This window comes from Cyprinus carpio, chromosome A7, assembly GCF_018340385.1.
Source record: "Cyprinus carpio isolate SPL01 chromosome A7, ASM1834038v1, whole genome shotgun sequence".
NCBI lineage: Eukaryota > Metazoa > Chordata > Actinopteri > Cypriniformes > Cyprinidae > Cyprinus > Cyprinus carpio.
The window spans coordinates 13880623-13897394 of NC_056578.1; the positions used below are offsets into that span (position 1 = coordinate 13880623).

At 36.7% G+C, this 16772-nt stretch overlaps 1 protein-coding gene across 3 annotated transcripts in view; it reads left to right on the forward strand.

The window, feature by feature from the left end:
* The window catches only part of LOC109045980 (5-hydroxytryptamine receptor 2C-like), an 81923-nt gene that overhangs the window by 56246 nt on the left and 8905 nt on the right, over nucleotides 1-16772 (forward strand). The window contains exons 1-2 of one of the 3 annotated variants that reach the window (XM_042759781.1): nucleotides 9142-9409; nucleotides 11292-11892. In XM_042759781.1, the coding sequence (XP_042615715.1) occupies nucleotides 11502-11892 (391 nt within the window). In that variant the 5' untranslated portion in view covers nucleotides 9142-9409; nucleotides 11292-11501. Of the gene's footprint in view, nucleotides 1-9141; nucleotides 9410-9795; nucleotides 11149-11291; nucleotides 11893-16772 lie in introns of those variants that run through there. The other 2 variants (XM_042759782.1, XM_042759780.1) reach the window with 2 other exon arrangements.

Here is a 16772-nt window from a genome sequence, read left to right on the forward strand (position 1 = left end):
TTAAATCAATGAATAGAGGAGCAAGTGAGAATGTATGAATGAATATGTGAATGACTGAGTGATTCAGTAAGCGATTCAGTCACTGAATGATTAAATGAGTGAAAAGGGTAAATAAGTCAGTGACCACTGACTGGACGGATTAATGAAAGTAGAGTCAGTGAATGAGCAAGAGCATGCATGAATAAATATGCAAATTAATCAGGGAGCAAGTAAATGAATAAGCATCTAAATGAGGGAATGATGAATGAGTGAATGGATGGTCAAATGCCTGACTGACGAAATGAGTGAGAAGTTTTAGTGAGTGGGTGAATTTGCACAGTGACGATGTGACCAAATGACAGACATCACAAGTAAAATTATGTGAATGCTGCATGTTGAATAATGATGAGCAAGAACAAAGAAAAGGCTGTTGCATGAAGCTATCTTAATGTTCCTCATTCTTCTACCCTCTTTTTATCCTAACAGTAGTACATTCAGTAATCCCTTGACAGTGTTCTTGGAAACTATGAAGTGAGAATAACTCCAGGAGCTTCCTGAGAGCAAACAGCCCAGAGGAAGGTTCAAAGAGGTGAAGAGGATGACAGAACGACATAAACCCAGTAAACAGTCTCAGGGACCCTGTTAGGACAAACCATTACAGAAAGCTTTTCAAAATGAGCACTTGCCACTCTTACTTACTTTAGATTGCAAAAAGACAATATACAAAAGAAAGAAAGACTCTCACCCTCCCTCAGTACTTCATTTCCACAAAGCCAAAATCCATATGGTACCTTGACACATAGGTGGATGTGTGACTGTGTAACTGAGAGCAGGATTAGGGCTTAATCTTAGCTTCGAAGAGCCACAATTGTAGAGAATGGTGTTGAATTATGTGACATTTGTCTCGTCTGTAAATTCAGTTGAAGAATTAGCAGCTTTTTCCACTTCAGTACAAGTAGGCAGAAGAACTAAGCTCTAAGCATGCAAGATTTTCTTTAGAGCTGAATGGTCAGTGCAAAGTCAAAAGCAGCAGCGGGTGTAGAAACGGCCTTGGTTATGTGTTAGCAATAAGGCAGCACTTGCAAACCGTGTCAAAGCCTTCAAGAGGATAAATTATTATGTGTCCTTTCAAGAGGCTAGTTTAGTGAAAGAACTCAAAGAGATGTAGGAATTTCAGCACTAAAGCAGCCCACTTTTAGTGTTGTTTCTTATCCATTTATTTGTTGGCTTGTTTGTTTATTTATTTATTTATTCGCAGGGTCTGTGTGGGCAATGAAAGCCATTGGATTTGTGTCAGCAAGTAAAGTTTCAGAACAAACAAACAAATCCTAATTACCATAGTCTCTCACAACATTCCTCAGCAAACACACACTCAGACGTTTGCGACATAATTATGGTTTTAGGCGGCCTGAATTAATATATATATATACAAAAAAGTACCAGGGATTTGTCTCATGATTCATGGGCGTTGTGATGGCGCGGTTATCAGAACAGACTGTGAACGTCCTCTAAAATCTATTCCTCATTTTTAAGATGAAGATGTGTTGTGGCCTGAGTGCAGAAACAACCATTTATTTTAACTTATGCATGTGTGTGGAAGTGTTATGTCAGGACAATAATTTGAAATATTTGTTTTTCATTTTTTTCTTTCTTGTTATTTATAAATTTATTTAAAAATGTTCTTTCTTGCTTTTAATCTCTTCAGTTTTCTATTTTTTAAGATGTATTACAGCTCTGAATTTTCAAAAAATGCTGAGTTGAAAAATATCTGTTAAAAACTTTACATCATGTACAGGTTTTTAAGAAAATAATAATGAAAATGTTTAACATTATATGTATTAGCTTTAAAGGGATACTCCACCCCAAAATGAAAATTTGTCATTAATCACTTACCCCCATGTCATTCCAAACCCATAGAAGCTTCTATGGGTCTCAAGCCACCAGGTTTTCATCCAAAATATCTTAAATTGTGTTCCGAAGACGAACTGAGCTTTCACGGGTTTGGATCGACATGGGGGTAAGTGATTAATGACAAAATTTTCATTGTGGGGTGGAGTATCACTTTTAATACACTTATCCGAATAACAAAAGCAGTCAAATGTCCAACAAATTTGTTTTATTAAGTATTTAAAATATTTCATTTAACATAAAGTCTGCAAAGGAGGGGAAAATATGCTCAAATACTCAATTTAATGTTAAAGATCTTATAAATTATATAAGCTTTTCTCACAAAATCTGTAATTGTCTGTATAGATGTAGTAGAACAGCGGAAAATATCTGGGTCATGTTTGCATTTCCCGTAATTCTAACACTGAAATCAGGATTAGGCATAAAATAATGTCTTCAGAATCATTCATACATGTGAAAATTGGCTGAGAATTGGAAAAAAAAAGTTGTAACCTGGCTAAAAGGAACATAGGAATCATGTCTTTGTGGCTGATCTTAAGGTTATTAAGGAACGGGAATTATACAAGATTTTTTCACCTTACAAATAGATGTCGAAAGCAAAAATGTGGTGAAATGCACATCATATCTTTTGAGAAAGCCACTATTTTTTAAATCAACACTACAAAATTAGTAAGGTACAATTATTGGATTTCATTAAGCAAAAATAATGCAAGGTAGTGTTATTTTTATATTTTAATTGATTATTATTTTAATTAAACAGAACAGGAGCCCTTAAGTTATTTTTAATTTATTTGTATTTATTTTTTCATGTGAGAGTGGGTTAAAGCTTTATGGAGGGTGTCTGGCCCCTGCATCCCCCAACTCTGGTGAGTGGTTGTACTGTGTGTGCACTTGTATTGATGTGTGTCTTTCTTTCCTTCTCTCATCCTCACACAAAGGCTTGAACCATTATCACAACAATTAATACCTGCCATAAATCACAGAAAGAGAGAGAGCCAAAGAGGGAGATGAAAGTTGTCATCTTCTGCACCATCTGTCTGTTTCACGCTGATCGATGGATTCCACTCCAGACGTCATTGTTTTTTCTGCCCTTCTTTACAAAAGGATTCATTTCATTTTTCTTCCCTCATTAATCACCCCATTCCGATGATATTGACAGGCACTATTTAACTGCCATGACTTATAATAGAACATCACTGAGATACAAGTTAGGACATCCCAAAAGGGAAGGGAGTATTTATAGACCGCATTCACTATAACTGAACTGTCTCTGTTTTTCAAGTGGGCTTTAATTTATTTTCAACGGTACCACTATTATAAAAATCAAATGAATGGTTATATTTGATATATACCCATGGTACTGAATGATTACTGTATTCATTTGCTTCATGGTATTGCTGTCTGATAATAATATAACACCACCCTTTTCCCATTTTTGTACATGGAACACAATATACAGTTTTTCCTCTGAGGCTTTCTGCAGTGTAAATCCAATCACATTTTCATTTCTTTCTGCAATATTAAGTGGATAGATGGTCATAGATGGCTAACAATATCATTACAAATTAAATTAACTTCACATTTACCAGGACAATCACTCAGTCGTCTTTGGGTTTCTGAATATTCCCCTTTGAAGCACAGCTACAGGTTGTATCCTTAATGAAATGCAAGGTGTCCTTGTCCTATTGCCGTTTTGTCATGGCAAGGGAGTGTGCAGGGGGCGCATTGGATGCCCTACGACAAGGGCTTTTTGCTAATGAAGATTCATACTCTCTGTTCTTTTGCTGGCCATATCAGAGGCTTCAGTAACTGGCTTTATTGTAGGAGCATCACTGGGGATTGACCACAAGGACAGCATGAAAGATACAACCTTTGTTTTTCTGCAGTACATGTTAATAGCAGGGCTGGAGGATGCAGGTTGATGGTTCTATCATTCTATGTAGTGTTCTTTTGTTCTATCCATTCTTTTGGTCTGTCTGTCATGCTATCTATCATTCTATTGCTCTGTCTGCCATTCTATCCATCATTCCACCGTTTGTTATATCTATCTGTCTATCCATCCATCCATCCACCCATGTGTCTATCTGTTTGTCTGTGCATTGTTCTGTCTGTATATCTGTCCAATCATCCATCCATCCATCCATTGTCCATTGTAATAGACAGAGATGTATCCCCTCCCCCCAGCTCACTTCTTTTGCCATATCTCAAGAGTGTCTTTGATCAATGTTTGATAAAGTGGAATAGGCTTCCCACAACATGCTGCAAGGTAGTGCTTCTGAACGCAATCAGCCCCAAGACATGCATTCAAAGGCCAGCTCTGCCCAGATCATCACCATTCCCCCACATAACTCTGTGTGCTTGTTCTAGTGAACACTTCTGAATGATTTAATGGGTCAATCAGGACGGCAGGAGGCATTCTGAGGTTCCTTGCATCCCTCAAGACCACTGATCCGTCAATCTATTCGGTGTTAACATTAACCCAGGCCACTCCTCCAGTTAAACCTTGCTGTAGAGGCCAGTGTGGTGCTCAGGGTGATGGTGTCTCACTGATTGCCCTTGAATATCCAGGCAGCTCAAGTGTCATTGAATCAGCTTTACGGAAAAGAGAATGAGGGATAGAAAAATGCATCACTTCATCAGTGAGCTGTGGGGTCAATGGGAGGAAGTGAAGTAATTGAAGTGGTCATTAATTGGACTAGAAGAATTCGTTATTTATCTTTGATAGTGCGTTATAATTGTGAATTACTAAAAACAGATTACAGATCACGAAGAGCTAAATACTTCAGCATCATGCAGTGACTGTTCATTTGAATGTTACTATAGCAAGCATATATATATATATATATATATATATATATATATATATATATATATATATATATATATATATATATATATATATATATATATATATATATATATATATATATATGCTTGCTATAGTAACAATATATATATTTATTTATACTACGGGGCTGTTGAAGGCTTGAATCTGATTGGCTGACAAACGTTCTGAGGTGTGCAATTATTTTCTGGGAAACGCACGGTGAACGTAGTTCCAGGCAGCTCTTTTGACCACATTACAGTTCCATATCACTTCTCGTAGTAAAACTTTAATAACGGAAATTACAGGGCTAACAAAAACAACAACATGACAGATGATTTTCCGAAAGTAAGTACACATGACATTTCTCACTAGCGAGGTAATAACAGCACTGTTTAGAGACGCTGCTGCAGAACACCGTTGAGGGACGCACAGAGGTAGCCTAATTCACACAAGCTCTCTCTCTCTCTTTGTTTCTCTTTCTCTGTGTGTCTCTGTCTCTCTCGCTCTCTTTCTATTAACTTCATTAATAACTGCATTAGAATGCTATCAACTGCTCAAGCCTCCATTACCAGCTTTAAAATGACGTTTTGGAACCAGTATTTTGGAGCCGTTGGATGAGATGCGGAAGAAATAATCCTTCTCACAATAGCGATTTAAGTAAAAAAAAATGGATGAATCCCTTTAAATGCATCATCTGATCGATGTCTTGAGGTGTGGTAACTGTAGTATAAGCGGAATAATTGACTCCGGGCCGTTGAATTATTAGAAAAATAATGCACACCCGAGGTGTAATGGCGCCGTTACACCTCGGGTGTGCATTATTTTTCTAATAATTCAACTTCCCGGAGTCAATTATTCCTTACATATAAAATAATAACTAATTTAGATATGATTATAGGATTGAGAGGTGCTAATGAAACTCTCAATGGAACAGTCAGCCACATGGTGCAAAAGATGCTTTCAAGCAGTAGCGTGTTTGTATCTTCTGATTAAAAAAACAGGTGTTATATAAACAGGCAGGCTCATACATTAAGTAAAATCATGAAAAAGGTTAAAAAAGAAAATGAGCGCCATTCCCACAGAAGAAGCAATAACGGTTGCTCTGTTTGATGGAATAAGAGAAGAGAAAAAGGAAAGGGAGGAGAAGATACTTAGAGAGAGAAAGAGAGCGAAGGGGGTGAAATTGCAGCCGATGGTGCTCAGTCAAGGGCAGAGAGCACATCAACGGGCTCTTCACCAACTGCTCCTGAAATATGCCAGAAAGACAGAGATTGAGAATTGAAAAGCTTGAAGGAAGTCAAAGAAAGATAGAAATCAATAGACTGTCTCCCTGGATGCCAATATAACTCTCCCACTCCCCAAGGCCTGTAAAAATTTTAAAGAAAAAAAAATGTAATATTACAAATAGATAAAAGCTAAACTTTAAAAAAAAATCTAGAGGAATAGCACAATATTGAAAATATCCACACATAAATTTTTCACGTTCAAGTTCAAGTTGCTTTATTGGCATAACATTTGTGTTACTGTATTGCCATAGCATTTAAGCTGTGTAAAATACAAAATATGATTACACCATCAAAGTGAAAAGGGACACAAAAAATGAGTAATAAATGAGAGAAAATAAATGAATAAATACAATTAAATAAAATTAACAACAGCAGACAGTATTTCTAATATTAATTATAATAATTACAATTATACACAATGAAGAATGTCAAATAAAGCAAGCGGATACAATGAATTAACCATTTGGGATGGTGTATGGTGTAGAACTCTAAATTTATGCCACCTCACACTGAAAGAGCTGATCGTGAGTGGTTGATTGCCTATCAGAAATCCAGCCTGACCTCATGCATAAATTTATTTTACTTTTTAAAAATTTTTTATTAGTAAATAGGGATCATTTGGAGACAGCAGATGTGCTGCTCAGAGGCATGCCAATGGCCATTGTGACTTTGCCACAAAAGAAATAGAAAAATGCAGAGTTTCAAACGGAATGCAAAAAAGGACAAAGAAATCCGAGAATGCCATGCGTCGACCTGTTCTTTGGAATTTGGTGCGGTTTTGCCTGAATTCTACCCAACCAACCCCAACACCTCCCCCACTCCCCCCACACACACACAATTTATTAGATGCATTTTGCTGTAGGCACAAGCAAGCGTGAGCGGATAACCCCGGAACGGCTTTTGAAAGGAAACTTCTATCAACCGCACCAGTTGTGGTAAACAATAGCAGGTGCATTTTAAAAAGGTTGTTGCTGTTAAGTTTGGCATTTTTTTTTCTCTCAGATAAAAACCTGTCCACATATTCACTCATCCAGGAAATCATCTAATAAGTGAGATTGGTGTTCCTATCACACCTGAAGACTTTCTGAAAGCTTCATCTCACAAAGGTGTTAGAGTGACTTATGCTAATTCAAGCAAGTAAAGCACTGTTTCATGGTTCATATAGGTTTCTCATAATCTCTAATACTTTGTTTGTATGTGTGTGTCTGTGTTTTCAAGTTAATGTGTGTATTCCCCTCATTATTAGCTCTTTATGAAACGGTATTGATTAGTTATTGATTTCTGCCTGTTAAATGCACATTAGCAGTCTGGCTAGCATGTGACTAGCATCTGGTTCAAAGAAAAACAGGTGGATGAGCAAAAAGCCATGTCAAATGGTCCTGTAACCAGCTGACTGTAAATCTAACCTTTGACAGACGATCTGTTTCAGAATGTGCAGGAAAAAGTTGCTGCATGCTAATTTTTTAATTTAAATTTTTGTAATTTTCTTTTGTAAATTTCAAATAAATCATAGAAAATCACACACACACACACACACACACACACACACACACACACACACACACACACACACACACACACACACACAAGGGGGTTCTCATCTTTTAGAGTCCATAATTGCCAGAATATTGCAGCAGCAGGAATTTTATGCCTGATTTAGTGTCTCCAGTAACAGTGCTCCCAGTTATTATCTGAATGACCTTCTCCAGTGATGTGAAGAGCAGGGCAAAATCGACATATATGAATAGATTTCAAATCATTAGTCTGGGTTATTTTACAAAAGCAGATTGTGGAGACAGGTAATGGTCATCATGTACCGCAAGCTGCAGATTAATTACTGTATCATTGCAATAAGACAATTTGACTGTGGTGAAAACATGTAGCCTAATATATATTTATATAAAAAGAAGACAAAGTATTTGTTGTTGTGTTAAGGATGTTTAGTGATTTTTTTTTTTTCAGAAGCCTGAAGTATTTCCCCCTGCTAACTGCAAAATAAAGTGAAAAGAAAAGCCCAAGGGCGACAGTTAGAAAAGCAGTTCATGTTTAGCTGTTTATTGTTTGGTTTTGTTTTATTTTATTTTCTAGTGATGTTTATAACGTGCCGCATTTGAAAAATGAATCCAGAAACTGCTTCCATTCCGTAGAAACAAGTTTTTAGGTCTTATGCCACTTTTTTTTTTTCTCTCTACCAGGATAAATTGAGACTGGAATTTATTTTCTGTTCCATTAAAGTGCTGAACTGAATGACAATGAGCAAATGGCTTTTCAAGCCTGCTGGTTACTTCCTTAATCTATATACCACTATTCAGCCCTATGGACAAAAATGACAGTCTCAGTTATGAAAAGGAGTGCTGAGTTACACAGAACAATAAATTAGGAGATGTGAGAATCTTCTCTGTGGGATAACAATTGGGGTTCATTTCGCAACCACATGCAGAGAAGAAATCTGGATATGCATATGTTTAGTGCTTGCCCATTGTGTTATTGGGGTCCTCTGGGATCTGTGCAAGTCTGTTTGTTTATTTGTGCCAGACCCCACACACACATGTGGCTACTCTCGCTCGCCTGGTTTTACATTTCATTTATATCACCAAACAAAGCGAGTGGGACCATAATATTAGATTTGTAATTCTATGGACGCACAGATACAGATTCCTTCACTTAGTGGTGCTGTCAGAGTCACTCAATCTAATATTAGTCTCGCAATGCATGCCTTGCTCTCTTCTTCATTTGTCTTTGTTGATCTCGGTTGACAGCACCAGGACTAATTAACTACTCAACATTCATTTCTTATCCTTATTTCACACATACGCACACACACACACCACTCAGATATAGCTTAGGAGAATATTTAACCTTCCTGTCAGGAAGTAAAAAGGTTTTTAAACTTTTCTTAGTGGGAGGAAATTTTAGTTCCCTCAGGCAAATCTTTCTGCCCACGATTCCCATCATGCAAAAATAATTCAAATATGAAATGAGACAACCAGTTCTAAGAACACGTCTGAAACACTCTGAGGCAGAATTATATTTTGTACCCATTTTATGTTTTTTTTTTTTTTTTTTTTTTTTTTTTTTATGAAAGCTTTCCAAATGAACCCAAATTCCAATCCAGTGCTGATCGTTACCAGATTAAACACTTGAATCTCTGGAAGGTATTTGAGCATTGTCCTTGTTTCCTGTAGTCGTTCTATTTCACGCCAATTTATCCCAATTCACAGTTACTTGATTGGCTTCTGCTGAGGAGGCTAATTACCCATTGTTGGAATGCAGAATCTCGTGTGAGTGCACTCTCATCCACTTCATTAATAGATGATGAAGAGGTGTCTGAAGGGAAAAGAGAGCGTTTGAGAGAGAGCAATAGAGAGAGAATGAGAGTTGGAGAGACTAAGATTAGGATTCTTATCAGGTGAACCACAATCAGCTTTGTTCTTCTTTCAGTGTTCTCTTCATTAAAACGCTGAGGTTTTGGCTTGTTTTTGCAGTTCTCCAACATATGCTTTGAGCCCATAGTGTTTTGAACACCTCGGGGTTGGTGAGGTTTTTAATAAAGGTTTTGAAAGAAGTCTCTTATGCATTTATTTAATCAAAAATGCAGTGAAAACAGTAAAATTGTGAAACTTTATTAGAATTTAAAATAGCTTCTATTTTATTGTATTTTAAAATGTCATTAATTCCTGTGATGGCAGAGCTGAATTTTCAGAAATCCTTCTAATATGCTGATTGGGGTCAATACTTTTGAGGAATAGAATGTTCAAAAGAGCAGCAGTTCATTTATTTTTATTTATTTATTTTTTGGGGAAGATTATAAATGTCTTGTCTTTTTTGAATATCAATTTAATGCATCCTTGTTGAATAAGAATCTGATCCCAAACTTTAGAACTGTAGAATGAATATTTCTATGTAAGTGTGTGTGGGTCACAGTGTAATAAGAGAGAAAGTCAGTCTATACAGACCTCTAATTTCAGAGCCCCTTAATGCTGATATTGTTTTAGATTGCTGAGGCCCATGATATTGATTTTTTTTTTCTTATATATATATATTTTTTTGTACCCACCATGTTTCCAAAAGGAGATCTTTTCTTTTATAATGGGATGTGAAATGTCATGTTAAGATTCAGGGTTGTGTAAATTTGAAGTCTTGTGGCTTTTAAGCGCTTTCCTTGAACCTGTGTATGATTGCATTTACAATGCTCTCGTGTATGTGTGAGGTGGATGCACAGGAAGTGATTATCTGGTGATTTATTTATTGCAGGGCCGTTTTACTTTTTGCTGTTGTTTGCTTTATCTCCCGTCTCCAGTGAACTACTGCGGACTCTGCTGCATCTGAGGAGCATTGCAATTTTTCTCTTTATTTAGATGCGGGGAAACATGTCTATATATCAGAAAACTGCTATTCCCTGCAGTGAATAAACCGTCTTAGCATTGTAGAAGGAAACCGGGACAGGTTATCATATTTTTCTGCGTGACTTACATTTCCTGTCTATAGGGGTCAATCTTTGCAGTTCAGAGAGGAATGGCTAGTTTCACCTTGATTTACTGATTCATACTTTGGTTTCTTTTCACCTTACTTATAATAAATTGCAAGAGGGAACCAACCAATATTTTCATCTAATGAAAATAAAGCTGATTATCTTAACCTATAAAGATGTATTTTTAAATCACTGTATTGATCTGGTAGTCGTGATAAATGACAGCCTTTGGAGTGGAAAGTGGTATAAAAAAACTGCATTTCCGAAGCTTATTAGACATTGTTTGGTTCAAGCGCAAAGTGACTGGCTGTATGAAGTGACTATTACCCATTTGTCCATCACGATAATAATGACATTACATCACATTACCTTTGACAGGTGTATTGAGTTATTAATACCAGCTAATTTAATGACGAGTAACCTCTGATTTGGTGAATTATTGCTCTCAGTAGGCAAGTGCAGCAGGTTTGCGGAGACCCGGATTGTAGCGTATCATTTTAACTTCTGAACTCAATTACCCTCCATTACCACAGGGTCAAGGCACCACTGGTTGCTTGAAATGGATGGATCTTTCCGTAACTGATCATTTGTGCTTCCTTCAATAATATAGAGATATTCTCACTGTGACAACTGAGTCAAGTCAGCAGTGCTGTCAATCATTCTTCAGACAATGTTCTGTAAATATCACAACCTTCAATTCTGTGACTTTGATTCCTGTTATTATTTTATGAGTAATACTTTGATATTCTGTCAGTTCTTTTATTGTACCTTTATCTATGAGTTAACATTCATCTTGTGTCTCTCTAATTGTGTTTTACAGATCCGGTTTCCATGAATAAGATACTGAGGTAGAAACCTGCACCAGGAGATGCTATGGATATCCTCAGCGCTGTAGATTTCTCCTTCACATAGCATTTTGAGTGGATCACTTTATTTTTGAACTTCTGAACTCTTCTTCCCATTAGTGGCCATCAGCGGCCATGAGAGAAAGGAGCTCAGATTGATACAGGGTGACAGGAAAAGGCATCAGATGATGGGGGCACCTAGTGGGCCAGTTCTGGGCGGGTTTGGCTCTACAACATCCTCCCTAGACCTTGTTGGCTGGATGGTTTGGCCTGGTAATACCACCGTGAGCCTGAACCACAGCCTCTTCTTGACTGACTACAGCTTCAATCTCTCCTCCACTTCATCCTCTCCTCGTGGGGTCGAAAAGGAGTCGATGAAGGAGAAGAACTGGCCAGCCCTGCTGATTCTTGTGATTATCTTTCTGACGATAGGAGGAAATATTTTGGTTATTTTGGCCGTGTCACTGGAGAAGAAGCTGCAAAATGCAACAAACTTCTTCCTGCGCTCGCTCGCAGTGGCAGACATGCTGGTCGGCATCTTGGTCATGCCCATCTCCCTCATTAATATCCTGTATGGTGAGTTTACCTTTTGATGTCATGGACCCCAAATATGACAATATCCTTCCTGAAATATAAAAATACATATTTCTGTAAAGAACCTTTTAAAGTGTGGAAAATAATTATGAATACATCTAAAACATTTTGAAATCTTTAAAAATTACTATTTTATATCATTAATATCTAATATTTGTTTATTTGTATTTTTATTTATTTACATTTTTGCACTATTTTTACTTTGAATTTTTCAGAATTGCAGATTTTTCCCCTGACTTTTAAGGTCTATAAAAATGCAAATGATTTAAACATTTTAAAATAATGCCTGTATGTTAAGTTTCTCAGACTATTGTATCTGATGCCATGGACCCAAAAACATGAAGATTTCCTTCCTGAAATATAAAGATAGCTATATATTTCCATATATGAATACCCATTTATATTGCAAAAATAGTGAATATTATGAATGTTTGTGAAACATTTTAAAATAGTACAAAATGTATTAAATGTATTTATTTAAATGATTCTACTCTATAAAATAATGTAAGTTTTACTCTGAAATGTCCCACGGTCACCCTAGCACCCAATTTGAAAACTCCTGATTGAACAAAGCACATATTTGCATTGTACAACTGCTGTGTCCCCATTCGAAGGCTGGGTCCTTCGTGAAGACTGGGAAGGTTGGACTGAGCATTGTGAAATGGGACCGTCTAGCCTGCGAAGGACTGATCTTGTCACCTAGCAAGTGTGACAGCTGCCATTGACGAGCGGCAGTGACATCTTAATATGCTCACCTTGGTCCATTTATGTATATAATAACAAGTATAAACCACCTATAAAATAGTATCTAAGATATTCCAACAGTTACCCTTTTTTTAAAAAAAAGGGTTTCTTTCACAATTGTAAATTTGTATCTTTAGATATTGGAGTTGAGCTGAAACCCAATACTTACATTCAACAGTGGACACTGGCATTTTCTCTCAAAAAGTCCTGTCATCATCAGTGAACTATGAATCTTCAGATAGCCTGGGCCACAAAGGATCCATCAGTTATATCCTTCATTGCCCGGCAAATGAAGGATGCATTTGAAGGAGCCTTCGAATTGGGACAGCCTTTGTCACAACCGCAGAGACACAATCGGTCTTCGAATACAGCTTTTGAAAGACACTGCCTCTGAACTGGGACGCAGTTAATTTGTCATCAGGATTTGCAATTTGGAGTGGTGTATTGTGGGTAAAGAATACTAAAGTATTCCAAGTTAGTCTAGGCCAGGGTGCACTGGCTTTTAGGGTATATAAAAATGCAGATGGGATGCAAACTTTAAAATAATGCATCCTATTAAAAAGCCCCCATCACCTACAAAATATATCATCACGAGAAGCCACACTTCCCATAACATAACTTCAGTGGCATTTCCCTTTAGAACCCAGGGGCTTTTTTTCAACAGTGCGAGTCCTTCTCCTCCAAATAACACGGCTCATTATACAAATGACACCATAGAATATACCCTGGTTAAATAACACATTTAATTGGTCTCTTTCCACTAAAACTCGAGAGATAACTTTTATTTTGAAAAAAACAGTTAGGGTTTAGGTTGACTTCGTTGGGAGATTGTTCATGAGTTTAATTATATATATATATAGTACAGAGCACTGACAAAGTTAGAAAGGAAAGAGCCAGAGGTGGCAATATTTAATAGCTTTATAATACTGTATAGCGTGAAATCTCCCTTTATGGAGCGAGAGAAAGAGAGAGACAGTCGTTGGGGGCACATTGAGAGAGACAGACGCTTGTTTGGCATTGCTTTGCTAAGAAGCCCACAGAAATATCGCCTGTGGCAAAATTCAGATCGTTCTCCAGTCCAGTTGCCTGAGCTGTCTGCTTTGGAGTATTTCTGGCTCTTGCTATCCATACAGGGGGCCACACTGTCCATCTCTCCTAAGCCATGGGGGAGCTCTTTTGGGATGCGTCGTCTCGCCAATCTCTGGACATGAGTGGGTTAGCTGAACTCTCTCATACTCCCTTCATATTGATTACGGAAAATGTCCTACCTTTAAATGATCTCCGTTGCTTGTCAGCTGTAGATAGTGCAGATGATGAGCTTGCATTTGTCAGTTCGAGAGGAAAGGACGTTATTGATCACAAAGAGATAATGATCAGTTCAGCAGCCTGCAGACCCTCAGAGCAAACAGAGCATTGGAAAAGAGGCAATTTAGTGGCGAGAGAGAACAAACTGTGATGGATGCATGCACATAGATTGATTAGATTTCATTTTTATATATTCTGTTTCTTATATTCTTAAACTTTTATTTAAGGTTTAGTAACTTTGTTGTGTGTTTTTGTAATTTATTTGATCATTCTTTAGTTTTTAGAGTTTCATGATTTATAGTTTTTAGTTTTTGGGTGCGTTATTTTAGTATTTCTCCCTAAACTTCTGGAAACCCGTTTCCAGTATGGAATAAAAAATTTAAGAAGTAACTGGGACTTTTTTTGTCACAATTCTTAGTTTATGTCTCGAAATTCAAACATATACTCACAGTATAATCTAATGTTAACACTCAATTTGCGAAATATCTCACAATTCAGACTTTTTTCTCCGAATTGCGAATATGAAGTATTCTGTGGTGGAAATGGGCTTCCATATAAACTAAAGGAAGATGAGAAATGTTGTCTGGACAACTAGCTTAAACTATAAGGATTGTATCGAGGCACAGATCTGGAGCAATACTTTCTGGATGCACTGTGTACAAATATTTTATAGTATTTAAAGTCTTGTACTATTTAATTTTATATTAGTTAATATTTACTTTTATTTTTAAGTAATAAAAAGGGGTTTAATGGGTTTAGTTTAAAAGTATGTTTACATGAAAACATTGAACTAAAAATAGAAATGATTTTGCTTTGCTTTTTTTTTTTTTTTTTTTTTTTTTTTTTTTGAAGTTCCGCATACAGACAATAACACAGATCTGTGAAGATGACGTAAAATAACTAAAAAACTGGCCTGGCTGTATTATGTATGCCAGGCCAGTCTTGAGTTTTGGGCTTCATACAACATTAGGATAGGGACACACACACATAAACACACAGATTAAATAGATAAAGATGGAGTGGAGGGATTCGGCTGCATGTTGTCATAAACAGTGAGCCTGTGATGGCCATTACCAGCAAGCTGTCAGAGCAAAATATCATCAACTGTTAGAATGTGTGAACGTGTGCACTCCACACCAACATACGAATGCTTTCACGCTCGTAAACTCAGACATACCTATGCCTACACACGCGCACACACACAGAAATGAAAATAGTTTTCCACTGCAGTGGATGCGACAATGATGGATTTCACACTCCTCATTTCATTTATGGTGTCTAATAGTGTGTGTGATTGTGTGTGTTTGGTGGGGGGTGTGTACCATGTATGTGATTGAGCTGGCATGTGACTTTCATAAGAAATAGACGTCTGACCTTGATTCAGTCTGTTTAATCTGTGTAAAGTTCCAGTGCATCATCTCAAATACAGACGAAAAGGAGGGTGAGATAGGTTTTATAACGGAGTGATGTGGCCTGCTCACATGTATTAACGTCTGGAGGAAGCCATATCGCTGAATATCAGCCAAAGACGGACAAGGAAGGAGGGAGACAGTGCGGTAGAAATCAAATCAAAGAGAAGCATTAGAGTGATTACCTCAGGGAACATACAGTGGCAGGATATGCTTAAGATGAGCTATATACTGATACTCAGCAGCTCAGATGGTGCTGCACCGATAGACATCTCACAAACCAATTGTGTCAAAAGAGTGGTATCTCTCGCTCGCAGATATATATATATATATATATATATATATATGTATATATATATATATACATTGCCACTTGAAAGTTTGTGAACCCCTTGCAGAATCTGTGAAAATGTAATTTTAACAAAATAAGAGAGATCATACAAAATGCATGGTTTTTTTTTTTTTTTTTTTTTTTTTTTTTTTTTTTTTAGTACTGCCTGAGTAAGATATTTTACATAAAAGATGTTTACATTTAGTCCACAAGACAAAAAAATGCTAAAATTATTAAAATAAACCCGTTCAAAAGTTCTTAATACTGTGTGTGGTTACCTGGATGATCCACAACTGTTTTTTTTTTGTTTGTTTTGTGATGGTTGTTCATGAGTCCCTTGTTTGTTCTGAACAGTTAAACTGTGAAACTGTTCTTCAGAGAAATCCTACAGCTCCTGCAGATTATTCAGTTTTCCAGCATCTTTTGTGTATTTGAACCCTTTCCAGCAGTATGATTTTGAGGACAATTGAGGCACTCAAACACAACTATTAAAAAATGTTCAAACATTCACTGATGCTCCTGAAGGAAATTAAGAGCCGGGGGGTGACATTTCACAGTTTTTTCATTGTGCTTTGTAAACGCCAGTGAATAGCCTAGATTTATGCACTCTGCTCGAATAGAAATTGTATACAGTATTACAGTTTGTTGATCTAAAATTGTATTTGTGTATTCACATCTGTCATCCATGTTGGTATATACACACATATTCTTATATTTTAACATAACTATTGGTAAATTGAAAGCAAATTTGTATGAATTGAAACATTTACACCAAACCTTAGTGCGGTGAGTAATAAATCAAAATGTAAAATAGTTATAAATTGCCACAAGTGTGTTTTATCTTAATTTTATTATTGTAATTATTATTATGTAATTATAGCAGTTTTCTCAATATACTGTATATGTTTTATAAAAGCCAGTTGCTGATTCATATTGCTTTTGGATGTTAAAATATGGCATATTATACATGCATGCCAGCATTTTCAAAAGGTACACTTTTGTACCTTTTAGGTACTAATACAGGGATCTCCAACCTTGCTCCTGGAGAGCTACCATCCTGCAGACTTCAGTTC